Raw genomic sequence first — 18,223 nt, forward strand, 5'->3', positions numbered from 1 at the left:
AGGTACCCAAAAGACTTTTGAGTTACATTCTGCACGTTAGATGCAAGGCCTGTGGTCACTGCATTTGTGATAAGTGTGCTGGGTGGGTGTATGCCCCGTTGATACCCTGTTCCAAGATAGTTACAAGCTCGGCACTTCCAGTGCAATGTAGAATGTTAATTAAGCGTGTCGATATACTGTGCCCCCCTAAGCCTACCTAAATGATACCAAACAGCCCTCATGGAAAAAAATAACGCATACAATTGAGCCAAGAAAACATTTTACAACGAAAGAAAATTGGTTTTTGCACAAATTTTCGCACTGGTGCGATTCGAACCCAGGCTGTTCACGTCAAAATGCACGATTCTAGCCCTAGGCTAGTGAATCCAAACGTGGGGATCTTTCGGTAGATGTTCAAAGTAATAGAAACAGTGTTCAAAAGGAACCAGAAGATGGCACTGGGTGTGTGCAGGCAGTGGCGGGCTCGCACCCACGGGAACAGAACCCCTCTGTACATCTAGGGTGCCACATGGGGGGAATCGGCCAAGGCTTGATTACAGTTGAATAGTATCTATCAATGACATTGATCAGTAATAGCAATAGCTTCGAACAGGCCCACAGAGCGAAGTGTGCCAGGGCTCTGTAAAATGGCCAAAGTTCAATCGATTGGTTTTAACCAAAAATAGCTTTCCCAGTTTTTTTTTTTTTTCACTCTATTTTTAGACACATAGAACCTTTCCCCCTAATTTGTCCCTTTTTCTTTCTAATGGCAGATAATGTAATGATTAAACTGTCTTCTTGCTGCATTGTCACCAAACATTCGTTCACTATATTTACTGAAGCTGCTTTATAGCTTCGTTAAAAGCCAGTCTCCAATCGCCACGCAAAACACTGAAATGGAACAAGAAACCGTCTTTTAAAAAGCACTAAAGTAATCTGGACTGTACTACAGGCCTCGAAACATGAAAGGCCACAATTCCAACTTGAATCCATTACCTAATTTGTGCAACTTCACATTGCTTTGCAACCCCACAAAGGACACAGACCACCAACATAAGAAAAGTGTGAACGAGAACTTTTATTGAAATGCATTGTTTGGCGGTGGTACAAGAAGACACCTTGCCATTAGTGCTTGCCTAATCACTGTGTTGTTCACAAATGAGCCAACCACGCACTTTGCACACAGTTCTGGGTGGATGATTCGCGGCCTCCTGATAAGCTGACGATCGCGCTGTTCTGCAAACAAACTCCCGCTAAGCGTCACCAGCCGACGAGGAATCCTGCACGGACTGAAGCATCCTCGCCGTGGACGGCGACGCCATCTGGAAGGCAGTTTTCTCTTCCTGCATTTTGAAAACAACACGAACCGGCCACCTGAAGTCTCGGCACATGTCTACTGAACAATTTTAGGCCACAGCTACAGCATGTTGTGCATAACCGTGATTTTTGTGCCGCCACGAAGCAGCTTTATTCCTCAGATTATTATGGCAGTGCCTATTCTGCGGACCAGACCACAGAATATTGTTCAGCTTTATTCTGTGGACTGTAGCACAGTACAGTTGAGTCTTGTTCATTTAAACTGACCTAAAACACACCAAACTAATTTTTTTTGCTAAAAATACTGCGCAGAATTAATTTAAGAGAACATTTTACAGCAAGAAATTCACTTCAGAAAAGAAATTACACAAAGCTGCTGGGGCTCGAACTGAAGTGTTTAGGGCCAAAACTCTTGTGCCATGAAAACCGACGAGCGAGACTTCTTTAGTGGATGCTTAAAGGGACCATGCAGACAAAACACAAGTTTGGTTCATTTGAAAGAGTGCCCCGTCATAGTCACACTGACACCCGTTTTCTTTGCTCAAATAAGCTACATAGCTAGAAAAGGAAAAAAGGGAATGGCCATGTGACCCACTAGCTCATTCCCCCGCAACAGAATCTATGATGTCATAATCCCTGCTGTGCGATTGGCTGAGGGCGGCAAAAGCAAACGCAAATAATGTACAGCTTATAAGCTTGCCAAACGAGCTATTTGCGCTTAAATGCAATGCATATTCATTTTACAGCAGTAAGAATGGTGGGGTAAGCAATTAAAAGTTACAAAAATACACGTAAACATAGAAGTACCGATGTGCACTGCTGTTGGTACTGGGCGCACTATGCTTGTTTTATCTGCGCAGCTGTACGCCACTTTAGCTGTCTTACGTGATCCTGCTTGCCAAGCATACCCCATGTTTCACGAAACGATTACTTTCTGCAGTAACAAAAGCAAGCCAGGTGCAAATACAAACAAAAACAAAGCAACGTTGGACAACGCTCCGCGGCTGAGTATGGTAGCGCCGTCTGGGAGGAGTGACGGCAAGCAAGGCTGCAGAGCCAAATGACGCAGTGGAAGTTCGTTTGAATGTTCACACCTATGACTTCATTCCTGATGTCATGAAAACACACGACTTGGTGGGAGAATCAAAATTTCAACCTAAATTGATTAATTTCTCAGTGAATATGATGTCGTTTGCTGCCGGACAAGCGCTGGGGGCATTATAAAACATGAAATATTTTGAATAAAACAAACTTGTATTTTGTCTGCATGGCCCCTTTAAAGCGGAACATCACCCTGTGGTCTGGCCCACCGAATAGGCAGTGCGCTCAATTATAGACCCCGCAACCAACCACCTTATATGAACCTGGTGTTGTTTGTCGCAGTAACCTTAGCTCAGCCGTCAGGAAAAAAGTGGATGAAATGTATATTCCAATGTTGGGAGTGAAGCTTTCAGCAGTTTCCAACTTTTGGGGTAGCCTCCAGAACGTTACTGAGGTAGAAAATGGGTTTACCCTCGTGAATTCCTGTGAATATACAGTACTGTAGCCATGGGTTTCACATTAGCACATGCTAGAAGGAAATCGGGCGCTGATGTCCAAGAAAACTGTGCCTCAACAAGCACGCTTTCATGCACCACGGGGGAGCGTTCTATAGTTACTTGGCATGGCTCGCCAACGAGCTCAAAAGTTGCCTGTGGCTGCAAAAACTGTAATGATGAGAATTATTTTACTAACATAAGTGTACAGCTAATAAAAGACGTCTTTGTCGGAAATTTTCAGAAGCTTCACGCAACCTGAACAAGAAAAAGAAAAAAAAAAGCTGCTCGTTTTCGACGTCGGGTGCTACAATAAGGCAAGTTACAAGCCAAGCCAAGCCAAGTAGGAGAGGAACACACTTCGAGCTGCTATAGCAGTTCTCACGACTGCAGATGACAGCAGTGACAGATTTCCCTCTCGTATAATTACAAGTATGTACTTCCCTTCTTATCAACAGTCACTGGACTGATAACCAAACTGTGACATTAAAAAAAAACTGTGAAGCCTGCCATCACAGGGCGGAACACATCTCGTTCGAAGCTGTGTGGTATGCATATCTGACAACAGCTTAGTGCATGCTAGTTAATTACACGATAAAATGGGGGCTGCTTGTGTCAAACGAAATTTATCGTTACAAAAGTAGCAATGGGGAAATGTTGCACGGCACTTCGGTCAACTTCAGTCAACTAGCATAGAATGAACTTAGATAGCGGAGGTCACTCATCTCTGATCACCTCTTGAAAACTGTAGTCTGGCTTCCCACAAATCCGAATGCACGTTCGCAATTTGCTACCGCTGGAATCGCACGCACAGTTGGGACCATGCCCTCTTGACATGGCTATCACTGGTAGGCTATGCCTGCATGAAACACATTCTCCAATTTAGGAAGGGATGAATTGACACACTTTTGCCGTCCTAAGAAGCCTAATTGCTTCAGCAAGAATAAAATGTAAAAAAAAGTGGATATTTTAGGGTGAATACACCTGGATTCCAAGCACTCACCCATCCTCTACTACTGTAAGCATGCAATGTTGTCTTTTAAGAGACTTTCGCCGAGTCACAAACTACAAAGCGACGAGGGACTAGGAGAAGCACCAGCTAGACTGATGTACATAGACAAACGAAACGTGATCATGAAAATATGAACCAGAACACACCAACAGCGCTGTTTCTATCCATTCAAGTGAAAATGACGCGTGGCCTAATTTACAGCTACAAAGTTGGGAAATGTGGCTTTCCATGCCTACCAATAGCGCACCATTGTAGGACCTCCACGAAAATAATTTTTCAATTTTGCTTGTTCAGGTTCATATTTTCGCGTTTGCATTTCCTTGGTCCATGACTGTACAATGAAGGCAATATGATGGCTTAGGGTTGTTTGTTTTTGGGTAAAACTAGATTTTACCCGATTTTCAACGCCCCGCCGAAGAATTGGGTTAAACCCGATTTGACCCTGAATGAACCTTTTCACCTTTTCAAAATACGACCTGCGCAGTCGTGCACTGACGGTCCACAGTTCTCAACCAGTATTTGCTGGAAGCAAGTCCCAAAAACACAGCTGTTGAACTGATCGATTGATTGATTGATTGTAGGGTTTAACGCGCTGACGCAACGCAGGTGATGAGGCGTGCCGTAGTGGAGGGCTGCGGATTAATTTTGACCATCTGGGGATCTTTATCGTGCGCCGAAATCTCGTACACACGGGCGTTTTTGCTTTTCGCCTCCATCAGAAAAGCGGCCGCCGCGGCCGGGAATCGAACCCGCAACCTTGTGCTCAGCAGTGCAACGGCTTAGCCACTGAGCCACCGCGGCGGGTTACAGCTGTTGAACTCACGGAGTATTGGCATGACTCTACCGCACGCTACCCCAGCCTGGCAAACGCTGCAATGACATTGTTGTGCCTGGCTAATGGAAGCTGTGATGTCGAGAGAACTTTCCCCCAGCTGAGGTACGTTCAACGATCGGACAGTTCTCGAATGGAGACCGACATGTTGCGCATGAAGATGATAATGTACGTAGCAAGGATATGTAAAAAAATCGATAACCAGCTTTTTGCGAATCAAATGTTTAATTTCTTGAAGGTTATCAATGCTCTTTACTGTGATCGTTCCTGATTCACTTCCACAGAAACGCCAAATTTAGGAGACTATTTGCTAGAAGAGCCTGATGTCCCCCCTTGATTACCAACTTGAAACAAACGGCAATTGTAACGTGTTAGAGTTAAGAAGCTCGTGATCCCTTCTGATAAAATAAAGTGACCTTACTACTTCATACATATGTAGAGTTAACCCGAAAAAACAGAATTCCTAAGTGGTTTTACAAAAAATATTATGAGTTTGAAAAATAATACCCGATTTTTACCTCCCGACTTTAAAGGGACCCTGCAACACTTACGGTCGACTACTCAGAATGTATTTTAAGGTAAAGTCTATTGTCCCAGCAATCTCTTCTCGCAAGAATTATGAAAATCCATTCACTATCGCCGAAACTACGCGCGATGAAAAATCGCACATAATTGTTCCCTCTCAACTCGACCGCGGGCAATGCGACGAAAGCTGCGCGCTCTCTCCCGGAGAGGGGGGCGGCGCGCAGCGTTCTGTGTCTTTGAAGCAATAAACGTTTGTTGTTGAGTGTTCTCGTTGAAAGGGAAGTATTGAGCTCATCACTCAAACTCCGCGCGCACTCAAAGCACAAAAGAAACGGCAAAACTGTGCCTACAGGTTCAGGCACAGAGGAGGTTCCCACACAGCGCCGACGGCAGCGGATCGTCACAGGAAATGGGAAAAATTAGCCGCGAAGTTGACCAGTGACAGCTGATCGGACAGCCATGGCCCAAATGACGTTGTATAGGCCATGCCAGGTGCGCATAATGAGGAGAACTGAAGAGAGTGCGGTCGGTTTTTCCGCGTCTTTCACAGCGATTTGGACGCTCACCGCTTCACGTACACGTGTAATATTTGGCTCAGGTATTCATTCCTGGCAGTGTAATCTAAACATCGCGCAGGTTTACTTGCACTGCTCAAACAGTGCTGCAGGGTCCCTTTAAGAAAATATGAAACCCGAAAACGAACAACCTTACGTATACTGCACTGGCAGGATGTATGCAGTGATGCTAAGATGGTTTTAGAGAGAGGGAAGAATACACAGGCATCTTCAAACCTTGTTCAAGATGTCAGTCCTGCAGTGAGCCTGCACCAGCATCCTGGCCACGTCGACCCTATCCTCTTCGCAAGCCAGGTGCCTGCAAAGAGGTCGATGGAATTGTTCCAATGCGTAGGCATTTCTTTGGAGACTCAACGAGGAAACCCATCTGCCAGACTATGCATACAGGATTCAGAGTAAAGGCTCATATTTCTCGTGGCTAACCCTCCTGGTGCTTTCGGCTGTCAGTAATTGCTTGATTGATTGATTTATTGATTAGCTCATCATTCATTGCTTAGTGCAACGCCCTGCAATGTGCACTGCAATCATGCGTGACAGACTACAAACACTCCGGGGCACAACCCCTAGCAATGCTGCATATATTTCCCCACGACCTATAATTTTTTGTAAAAAATTAACTTAGCTCTATGCCATGCATTCTTTTCGAAAATAAAAGTGGTTTGGTATCTTTTACGTCGGTTTGGAGGTGGGGCGTGGCATATCAAACATGTCTAGCGTTTTGGATTGCACCGGAGTGCCAGGCTTATCGTACTGATCGTAGAACGGTGCATTGCTCCATACATTTCAGTTTTAAATGATTGGCCAATCCCCACTGCATATATGTGCTACCCTGTGGGTGTGTGCCACTTCGCTAGAGTAACAGCAGCAAATAATGTTGAGTACGCACTGGCCAAGGCTTAAAGCGGCCCTGCAGACAAAATACAAGTTTGTTTTATTCGAAAGATTTCGTGTTTTATAGTTCCCCCAGCGCTTACGGGGAAGCAAACAATGCTTTATTCACTGGGAAATCAGTCAATTTCAGTTAAAATATTGATTCTCCCACCAAATTGTGTGTTTTCACGACGTCTGCAATGACATCACAAGAATCGCTTCCATAGCCAATTCCGGAGCCTTGTTTACCGTTAGTCAACCAAGATGGCACCAGCATACCGCTGCGAGCCGTTTTCTGCCTTTGCTTTGTTTTTGACCATATCTGTACCTGGCTTGTTTTTCTTCAGGCAGAAAATAATCATTTCGTGAAACATGCTGTTCGCTTGTCAAATATGGTTACGTAAGACGCCGTTCACTACCGCCAATCAGCCAGTGTTGTCTGAGACAACCCCAAAGAGCCGCAGTGCTGTGAAGCTAAAACAGGCATAGTGCACGCAGTACCAACAGCAGTACGCATCGGCACTTCTATGTTTGCGTCCACTTTCATAACTTCCACCATTTACCCCGCTATTCTTGCTGCTATAAAAAGAATGTGCCCTTAAGTTAAGCACAAACAGCTTGTTTGGCAAGCTTGTAAGCCGTGCCTAATTTGCGTTTGCTTTTGGAGGACTCAGCCAATCGCACAGCTGGGCACGTATGACATCCTAGGTTCTGTTGCAGAAAATGAGCTAGTGGGTCGCATGGCCATTCCCTTTTTTCATAATTATATAGCTTATTTGAGTGAAGTTTACGCTAAGAATGGTATCAGTATGATTCTAACGAGGCAATCTTTCGAATGAACCAAACTTGTGTTTTGTCTGCATGGCCGCTTTAAAGTGTCGCAATGGGGTCTTATGTCAACCGGTAACCGCAGCTTGAAGTACAGTGAGTATGAGAACGTCTTTACTGGATGATAATGCTGCTCCTAAAGGTGCTACGTTAGGCCTAACGCTTCATGTTACGTAACCTTACGTCTCGTTACGGCTTAATGTTACATAACCTTTCAAGTTTCATTTTACAACACGCCAAGCTACGTCATACTCATAGTAAGTTGAGCTGTGGGCACTGGCCAATGAAAGAGCTCAAAGCACGACGTTAAGGTAAACATCAGGCTGTTACAGCAAACCTGCATCGACTCCTCCCTCTTACGCGCATCAGTGTTTGCGTAAGCAAGTTATAAACTCCAAAATACGAGAGGCTCCAGCCACCATCGTGCTGACTTCACAGACGGGCCACTCGCACTTGTGCGTAGAAAAAGTTTAATTCCCAGGTTCCAAATAGGTCCACGGGAAAAAGCAAACTTCTAGGTTGCAACGGAATACAAGCAGCACCCAGTGCGCAAGCGAGTTATAAACTGAAAAATACGGGAGGCTTTAATCACGGTCATGCCAGTATCAAAGATGGACCACTTGCACTTGTGAGTAAAAACTTCATCATCCCTTCCTAAAGAAAGTTGAGAGAAGCTAAGAGTGCATCCAACCTTTGCTGAAAGTGCAGCCAATCGATTGTCAGTCCTTCAAAAACCGAAACAAAGAACCAGTGTGTCGAACGAGAAAAAATATGGGTTCCGTTACGGTTTGGGTTCTGGAAAATTAATTTCGTTCCGGTACAATTCTGGTTTGACTAAATCACGTACCGAACCGGTTCGAGAGCCTTGAACCGGCTCGCAAACCAGTTCAAAGCGAACCGGCACACACCTTTCCTCATAATGCACCCAGGTATAGAGCGTTGATAGTGTTGTAATTGCTAAATGGGGGAGAAGACTGTGAGAGGTTGGGAAGTTGACCTTGTGTGAAAGAGAAAAGCCCGAACGACACAGACTGCACATTATCAACAACTGGTGGTCGAACCGTTTTCTCGTGAACCGGAAACCGTTATTCACTTTTCCTGTTCAGTTCAATTTTGGTTCGGTGTGTTAAAAAAAATGACGGTTTGGTTTCAGTTCAAAGAAAAATACCGGTTCAGTTCCAGTTTTCGGCTCGGTTCAGTTACAGTTCGACATCCTCCAAAGGACGAACTGATACTACGACTTTTCGCGAACTAAGTAAACGTATCAATGAATGATCTAAATGTACACTGATATCAGTGATATGTGGCTAATGAGATAAAGGTATACATTTTACTCCTTCGTGATTGATGCGTGCATTGTGTTATTCAGAAGCGTTCTTTCTTTTTCGCAATGTTCAAGTAACCGTTTTGGCACACTGGAAGAGCAGTTTCACGCACACGCCGTGTGTGCAGGGATCTTGTCAGAGCTTTTCGGTCGACAAATCGGTCTATGAAGAAATGCACTAGTTTTTTTACAGGACGCCACCGGTCCCACTAAGAAAGCTTCCGCTTTAAAATAAAAACTGCGTTGCCAGGCTCGTAATAGGGCCAGGAGTCAAAGCAAGAAATGCAACCAAACACACGCGGCGGAGCCGCAACTAACAGCGGCGTGTTGCCGGACTTGTCGATGCGGTTGAGGTCCAGCTGGTTGCTGTAGCCGTCGAGAAAGAGGTGCACGATGGGGCACCGGCCAAGAGAGGCGGCCCGGTGCAGGGGGGTGCTTCCGTACGAGTCCTGGGCGTTGATGTCTGCGTGGTGCTCCAGCAAAACCCGGGCAACCTGCACGGCAGACACGCAACCAAAGCCAAATTTCAAAATTAAAGTTTTGGGGTGAAAAAATTATGCCGGAAAGGGGACACGGATGACGTGAGGACAGACACTTTGTCCGTGTTTCCATCGTGTGTGTGTGTCCTCACTTCGTCGGTGTCTCCTTTTCGGCGCAATTTATTTGTAATAATAGAGTACCAAAGGGCCCATAATGCTACCCTTATAAAATTTTGAGCGGTTCTAAGTGCTGAATGTCCAAGTGAAGGGCTCCGGATTAATTAAGGCCACCCGGGGATCCTTGGCAGGCATTGAAATCTAAACACGCAACTGCTTGCCTCCATCATAAAAGTAAACGCCATGGCTGGGATCGAACCCGCATCCTTGGGCTCGGCAGAACAACGCCTTAGCCAGTGCCCCTGTCGTTAAATTAAAAACTGTGCACGTACCACTGCAAAGCAGTGCCTCTGTTCTCTTTCTCTACATGCCTTAAGGCAGTCCAGTTACCAGCCCTAGGCAATGAAAGGGGTTAGAATGCCACAGTGGCAACAGAAAGGCTTAGAACGGCTTTTTTTTTTAACCTACATCCTGCTCAGTGCTGTGAGTAGCCACCAGACGAATATCACACCCTTTATCAAATAAATAAGGACGGAGGCCTGTTTTGTCAAAGGAACCTTGTTATGTTGTAATTTAACATACTCCGTGTTCTGGTTCATTGAGGTTGAAGCGCAACAATGAGAATGGTAAGAGTTACCTCGTTTATAGTGGATTCGAGGTCTGAAAAATACATTTTTGTAGCAATTATTTTTGCGCAAGCCAGATTTTCGATTTTTTTTAGAGCCGATTTTTACCTCTACTGTTACAATGAATATCGGATATAATGAACTAATGTGCCACCCCAATACTACTTTGCTATAACAAGGTTCGACTGTACTTCATTCGTTTTCCTTAATGTCTAGATTAGTTGTTTTAAGACTGCATTAAAACTGGCACTATTGTTACAGGGTCAATGCCGTCTCCATTACACCCTCAACTATTGTAGCACAACATGATGCAGCAATTTTATAGGCACTTTTTTGAGATGTATACCTGCATTGTACAGATGTTTTGTATGTTTGATATGCTGTAAGGCCACTGTTCAGCTGACTTGCAACTTTGTATTATTTTGTTGTGGAGATCCCCCCCCCCCCCAAACTATAATGCCCTTGCACTGTGGGTATTAGATAAATAGATAAATAAATAAATACAGCCACCACAATTGTGCCCACACAAACTACACTGTGCACATCTTGTTTCGCTACACATGAATCGCACGAGTGGGAGAACTGCTGCTGCAAAGCCCTTCAACCCTATAAACAAAAAAGAACATAAAATTGTAAATAAAAATAACAATGCTGGTTCACGACAGCAAACTTGCGATAAACCAAATTGTCACAGATGCCATGATGAAATGAACACCTCTCTTTCAGCTGCAATTATAAAGCCTTGTAGCACTCTCTGCCAGTCAGATTGCTACTTTCATACAAGTCTCTGAAATGTTATTTAAATCAATGAATGAATGAAGCACTCATAACAAAGCAGATCATTCTGTAGTTGGGGCAGGCACTGAATATCAACAGATAAGTAGGGAGCACTACTTCATTCTACAAATTCGGAGCAAATTATCGTAAATTGAGCATGTGAAATGCCTACATCTAGGTGGCCCTTGGAGGCAGCGTAGTGCAGCGCCGTCTGTCCAGTCTCGTTGGCGACGTCCACCTTGGCTCCTCGGCTCAGAAGGGCCGAGACGACTTCCAGGTGACCAACCGACGACGCGATCATCAGTGGTGTCCAGTTAGCCTGCGTATGCAAAGTTGACCGTAAGCATAAAAGATTTAAAAAAAGAGAGAGAGAAAACTTCAAGCAAAAGTGTGATGCCATGTACGCAACAGCATTGAAACATTACCCAAGCCATTGTAAAGATTTTTTTTCAGTAAACCACGAGCTGTTTCACTCCAATTTTGCACAGTGGTCAGATATTTGTGGCCCACTTTGTTGAACATCAGGACTGTGCTTAACTGGCTATTTTGAAACAGTGGGAAAACAATTTTGGCCAATTGGCGTCTTGTCTGCATTGGCTAGCGAACACATGCCATGGAGCGCCAGTGCCATCTGCTCAAAAAAAAAAAAAGAAAAAGAACCCTAAACACTGTACCTGACACAAAAGTTGCAGCAAGCGCACTGTCTTTTGGCGAATACTATACGCCTCGAGCGCGGCCTGTAGAGGCGCCACTGAAATCCCCCCAGCGGCCCGTTTCAAAAGCAGCCGCGGGAGTCCGCGCCCCGCTCCCCAGTGCCACCGCTGCTTCTGCGTCACGTTCACGACTGAGATTTACCGTTTGCGGGCGTTTGAAATCCATGTTTATGCGGAGCAGTCACTCTGTTCGCAAATGAGGTGTGTTTACGAGAGTGTGAATGTTTCTGACGCGATCTTAGTGTGGTATATTAGGTATGTATAAGCGCCAGGTGTGTGCCACAGGCCAGCGTCGCAGAACCGGCCTGTGATGGAGCCGATTGTAGTTACACTGACCTGAATTTACTAGCCGTGTCTCCGTAACCACCGGTTCATCAAATGTTCATGCTACGGCTATGCACTACGGTTTAAATCGGTTTTGAGCGCTTACATCATCAGCGGAGCACTCATGCCTGACAGCACACCAGTTACGTTTGCCAATATTATACCTCAGATATTGATCACCACCATTTACAAGCCAGTCCATGTTAATTTCGGGAATATTCAACAAAAGTACGATGGAAAATGCATAATTATACTCGGGGATCAGCACAAGACAGAGTCGTCTTGTCGTGAGGTGAGCGCCCGCAAACATTCATCTGCTATATATATCCTCGGCGAGCAGCGCGGAGACGGGCTTAGAATATAATCCGCGTTCGCGACTAAATGCTTCTTCGAAATATCGTCATATGTCACAGGGAGCCTGCAGAATAAAGCAGAAACTGAAATCAGAGGGCCTTATCGCATACCACACTCTTCCAATGACACCTTTCATCGCTTAATTGTTGAACAGCCTACCCTGTATACTTCCAAAAATGCATCCGCCGCACGATCAGCTCTTCGTTGAAGTAGAAAAACAAAAGGAAAGTGAATGCGAGATTTGTATGTGGGATTACTAAACCGTTCATTGCTTGATTCCGCTGCGCATTTGTACACAGCGTCCCCCTCCCCTCCCACCCAGTGATGTCTCGCGAAAAAGCAGTGCATTTCGCGTATAGTTGGTCTAGTAAACCCTACCTAGCTAAGTTTCGACGAACGTCTTTATCATGTCAGAAGCTGCACTGTTTTTTTTTTATTTCTGTTAGAGCTATTATGTTTCTTAATTCCGCACTTACACAGCATTTCTTTCCCGTGGTTTCATTAACTTGCCTTGGTTCTTGCTATATGGCGTGTGTGGGCAAATATGGCGTGTGTGGGCCACGCACAGGCCTGGAATTTACTTAACATTTACTTAGCATGGTTATATTCTTATAACAGGCATTAGTTATTGTCCGGGATTGGGTAATCATATCCCCAAAACACATTTTTCTGCGACGAGCATATTCGAAACGAAGCCGCGTTCGTTGTCCACGCTGCAAAATGAAGCCAACCTCTCGCTGTACCAGTATCATGTCTAAACGAGGCGACAGTAGAAATTATTTGTGCCTGACGTTTTGGAGGGGACATGGGTAATATGTTGCTGCCGTCGCCGACGCCCGGAAGAGCGGTGACGAAGCGCGCAGAACCGCGTCCCGGGGTAGCTCTTGCCGGCGATCGCGTACTCTACGGAGACGCAGCTGCTTTTTAAGTGTCCTAAACGTACTCTTTGCCTATAGACGTCACCATAACAAGTTTTTTTAGCGCGCGGAAAGGCGAAAAGAAGCGAAACAGAACAAAAACACTGCATGAGCCCCTATCAGCGACGCAGCGCAAATCCCGTCAACGCCGCGGAGAAGCGGCGGCAGGCGGCGCAGCCATCGCGAAGCTCGAGGCGTATAGACGGGCTCAGCGTTCCATGACTTGCGTGTTGCGACACATTACATTACGTAATGCAACTTCGTACAAAATTTGAATGCAAATTAATGGGCAGGTTCCATGCGAAAAAATGTTGCAAAGTGGCTTAATCATATTGCAACAAACTGTGCATAGAAGAGATAATCACCCATCTAAAAACCAAAACAAGTGTATCCTAAGTATGTACAATTAACTAGAAAAGGAAACCCAAAAACAGCAGCAGTAGCAATGAAAACATTGTGAAAGTAATGTAAGTAAAAGCAAAACAAGAAGCTTTATTTCATGTGTGACTAAACTTTCCTCTTTGCTTCATAAGGCATGACGTCACATTGAGTCAGAAAGTGGTTCACTTTGCCCAAATCTGTGTGCCACAGCGAGCACATTTCTTAAAAGGGGTACGGACACCAAAGTCGAATTCGCAAATACTAGCATGGCTCACTTGACGAAGAGGCCAAGATGACTTCCTGGCACTTATGGGGATCAAACGTTGCTTGGAACCAATTATAAACTGACATCATTGTTGCAGTTTTGAGAAGTTATGCTTAGGTGCAAGTTACAAACAGCAATAGCTCATGTAGTGTGTCACTCCGCTGAAGCGGCGAACCCAGATGTCAACATGTGCACATTTTGAAAGGATATTGCACTTAATGTTTCACGTCGTTTGCCTTTTCTCCGCGTAGTTTGTTTGTCATCACTCCAGTAGTTTATAAGCAGTTCAAGTCTGAAATTTTTCACAGACACAACTTGTGTCACGTTCAAAATATTCACAGCAACGCACTCTTTCCATCACACGGAGAAAATGAAGCACAGCAGCAACTTCCATTGTCATTCTTAAGTTGTATCCGAGTATAAGAAACTGGGCTCAGCTACTCACAAACTGGGCTCAGCTAAAAAAAAAAAAAAAAAGTGCGCCGTATGCAATTCGAACTTGCGGCCTCTATGCCAGCCCAACGTTATGGACAGCCTGGTTGGATACTCTATCCACTACACTACCGGCATGAGAAGCGCGCGCGGCGAAGAACTGCGGCATAAAAGCCTCTTCGCATTTGTAACCCAGAAGTCTGTCGTGTTTTCATAAATTGTAATCAACCCAGAGCTTTGACCGCCAACTTACTGTTGAACGCTTCTGCAGTAAGCCAAAGGGGAGCATATACAATCAACAACACAGCGTTAGCAGCATTGTTTATTGCAGGAAACAGGAAAGCAATCGTCAAACTGCGTGATGGTGGTACTCGGCGACTCGGCGCTGTATCGCTGCTTCTCGCTAGTTATTGTTGCGCTTGATGAGTAAATGATGGATGGGTTTTAAGTTCTGACTACTCTAAGTTCCTTCGATAAACGTGTTTATGTAATAAATTCTCATTTTAAGCGTTCGGTAATTTATCTCGTCAGGTCAGACGTTTCACGTTCGCGCAACTCACATTACGGGCTACGTGAGACATGTCGGCAAACTTGTGCAAGAATATTGGCTAGCAAAACGACAGTTTAGACTCTTGCGAAACAGCGTAAACAGTTTACGAATGCCCAGTTTAGATCAAACGTGGTTACTTCTGCCTGCGCCACTCACCCGCGTTGTTGACTGAAAGTTCGACCATGTTGATCAGTCGTATCAGAGATCAGACATCTCCCCGTTCAGTTGCAGGGCGAGTTTCATCATGGCGCCGGTGTTGTAGCTTTATCTGACCCTTTGCAAGCCCGTTCTATGCCGACATATTGTGCAGACGAGGGAGAACAATGATTGGCTTCTTACTGACTCACTGAAACGTCACTGCACGAGTTGAGGAGGAAAGCCTCAGTGAAACCGAAACTGCATTTGTTTTCCTATTTGCCGATATCGGGCAACGAAAAGGTATGCATTGTTTGTTTATCTAGGTTCCACGGTTATAAGCACACACACAACACAATTTTTGAAAATCTCTTCACGACCCCTTTAAATATGGCAGCACTGATGTTTGAGTGGGAAGGCAGAGTGAAATATAGGTGATCATGAAAAGAGGCAGGCCTTGGATGCTTTTATAGGCAAGGACAAGGCTGGCATCTCGCTCGGAGAAAAAAAGCACCGAATCCGCAGCCGAATCCAAAACGAATGCCATGGATGGCGCTGTAATTCATTATCGGCAGCACAATGGTCCGTCTTTAATTTATACGTTATATTTTATGAGTTATCTGCGGCTCATAGAAAAAAAAACGGAAGAAAACAAATTTGGTGCGATTACTCCTGCAATCATGACTGCAATTAAATTAATACAACCAAGAAACATTTGAGCCATGCACTGCCACTTGCCAGCTCTCAATCTTTCTTCTGTGGCGTCATGACATGCGGCACAATACACTTTTGGCTAAGGATATCTAATTAAAATGTGAGTGGAGGCTTGAGGCTCCATATTGATGCAGTCGCTTTTGTTTTTTAACACGAAAGTGTTTTATGCCGGGGTACAGTGTAAACCTCACCGACGCGATATCCGTCACGAAAATGACAGAAAAAAAAAGACGCCCGCCCGCATCTTCCCACGGGGGGAACTCGAGTAAATGCGTCGCATAGGGGTGGTTGTATTGCGTGAACGTTGCGTAATTGGGTAGTTTGTGGTTACCGTTTGGATGTGGGGAGGGTTTCGTCTTTATTATTCGTATTTACTGTTTCAATAATTTGGGACACAGGAAGAACAGGTGAAGGTATTGTGATCATTATTATATTTCGTTTATTTATGCAAAGGCACGCAAGTGCTGTTGTGTCACGGTGAGTAGGCGGTGGTTCTCGAGGCGCCGAAACTCGTCCATCATGTTCTTGTCGATGTTGTCTCTGTGGTAGAATCGGTAGTCTCCGTCAGCTTTGGTGGGGTAAAGGTTGTTGACATTGGTGCACCGGCTGACAGCAATGTACACGCCCTCCTCTTCGCAGCTTTGTCTTCTCGTTCTTCTTCTTCTTCGGCGGTTCCCCTACGGGAAGATGACGACGGTGGTTGAACGCGAACCTATCTCCTGATGGATTCTTTGGTTGGCCAATCCCTAGGGGCATCCTGCCACAATCAGCATCAGAGGCGCTGCGGACGGGGCTGGTTGAGCTGCAAGGCGCGTGGCGCTTCCCGCCACAGCTTTCCCACGGGAAATTCAGCATCCCCCTCTAAAGTTTTCAGTTCGTCGTTTCCGTTGACGCTCAGCTTCGCGTGCCTTCGTTGTATCAGTAGCTTCTTGACGTAGTTTGAATGAAAGGACATAAGGCGCGTTCGTAGCACTTGCTCCTGTCCCGGATTTGTAGCATAGTGGGAAGAGCACCGCGTACCTCCCGTTGCGGCCAGAGAGTCGTGGGATCGAAACCGGGCGCCGCTAACTATTTCTTTTTTTTATAGTGTAGTATCGTGGAGCTGTGGGTGTAAGGAGGAGAGTTGCGCATGCGCAGTGAGCGAGTGGACGGCGCCGCCATCAACGACGCAGGACAAGGCGAGCCTAAGAAATGCTCCGCATTTAAAAGTTCCATTGGCGCGGCAGCACTAGGTCTCAAGGCCACGATCAGTCTGGCCGCAACCGGAGGTGCGAAACGCTCGACCGACTGAGCCATGAAGCCATGCTCGGATAGCTGTATGAATGCGCCTTATGTGCTTCCCTCTACGTTGTCCATTCAGATGGTGCTGCCGTCTAGGAGAGGTGAAGCGAAGCAGTGCGTCATGACGCTAACGAGCGGCGACAGTTGGCACCTCGATAGGGCAGCGTGTAGCAGTGGAAGCTGCTGTATCTACCCGCTCGCCACCTATGAGGAACGCTGTTCAGCTTACACCGCTGCCACGTTCCACAAGCTGGGCTCGTCGCAACGCAAGCGTCTGGCGTACACGCCACGAAGCAGGACCAATGTGGTCGCACCTTTACATGGCGACCTGCCAGCAGGACGTTGCTCGCCAAGCACACCCACAAGACTGCTGCCGACCCGCAAATCATGCTCGTTTCGCTGTAGCGTACTGTGACTTCACCAAATGATTCACTGGCAACCCGTTCAATTTGCGGGCACCTGGGGGTTTCCATCCGATTTACGCAATGCTCCGCCACGTGCAATCCAGTGTCTTAACGTTGATGCGTCTAACGGTGCCATGCCGACGAAATATAAATAGCGATGTGCAAGTTCATATCGATGCACAATAAACATTCAAATGCTCCTGTGAAGGCACATTTCACTTTCGTGTTTTACAGATTCTTATGAAAGAAGGATCAACCACATTTTTTTACTAATACAACCTCTAGACGGAAGCTTGGAGGCAAACAGGTTCAATTGTGCAAAAGCAGAATCGACAGGTAAAACAGAGAACTGGGAATATTCGCGGAATCAACAATGGCTGGTTGTTCATGGGGGCTTCGACAGCTGTGTTTGTATGAAGATGACATGACAGCTGCAACGAATCGCGAAAATCACCTGCGTTTCACGAGGTCATATGTGAATGACGGCTTTCTAATGAATTGCACGTGGAGCGTTCACAAACAGCAAAACTATAAAAAGCATAAGCGTTACCTGGTCGACACAGTCCACCGGCGATCCTTGCTGCAGGAGAAAGTTGACGATGTCATTGTGCTTGCCCGATATCGCCCAGTGCAGCGGAATACGTCCTGCCTGTAACAAAAACAAGAACTAACAATAATGCTCCCGGACGTAAGAACAAAAGCGGTTCCAGTAAGCAAAGGCTGAATTTGTGCTCCGTCACCCTAAGAACACCGGGTTCCCGAGAGCGTCATCACTGTTCCCTTTCCGAGGAATTCCTTTGCGCGGCCCAGAGGCGCTTAGTATACACTTACGAGGTCTTTTCTTGTGAGTAACGTGGGATCGGAACACAGCTGCTGCTTCAGTGCTTCGAATTTCCCGTCGTACGCCAAGCTGCATATCCAGCTGTCCGACATGTTTGAATGGGTGAGCGCATAAGC

The 18,223-nt window shown here is 45.8% G+C and overlaps 1 protein-coding gene across 2 annotated transcripts; it reads right to left on the minus strand.

Moving 5' to 3' along the window:
- Window positions 1–1,033: 1,033 nt before the first annotated feature.
- LOC144137618 (uncharacterized) lies at window positions 1,034–18,208 on the minus strand. 2 transcript variants are annotated; one of them, XM_077669563.1, is made up of 6 exons: window positions 18,098–18,208; window positions 17,817–17,915; window positions 10,969–11,115; window positions 9,116–9,291; window positions 5,992–6,073; window positions 1,034–1,322 (listed from the first exon to the last, which is right to left on the minus strand). In XM_077669563.1, the coding sequence occupies exons 1-6, from the start codon at window positions 18,197–18,199 to the stop codon at window positions 1,233–1,235; spliced, it is 696 nt and encodes a 231-aa protein (XP_077525689.1). In that variant the 5' UTR covers window positions 18,200–18,208; the 3' UTR covers window positions 1,034–1,232. The 2 variants fall into 2 exon arrangements, with proteins under 2 accessions (XP_077525689.1, XP_077525688.1); XM_077669562.1 differs by having other exon boundaries at window positions 17,817–17,933; window positions 18,098–18,205.
- Window positions 18,209–18,223: the final 15 nt, after the last annotated feature.

Source organism: Haemaphysalis longicornis, unplaced genomic scaffold, assembly GCF_048455015.1.
Source record: "Haemaphysalis longicornis isolate Haplotype H1 unplaced genomic scaffold, Haemaphysalis longicornis Haplotype H1 scaffold_425, whole genome shotgun sequence".
NCBI classification, from domain to species: Eukaryota; Metazoa; Arthropoda; class Arachnida; order Ixodida; family Ixodidae; genus Haemaphysalis; species Haemaphysalis longicornis.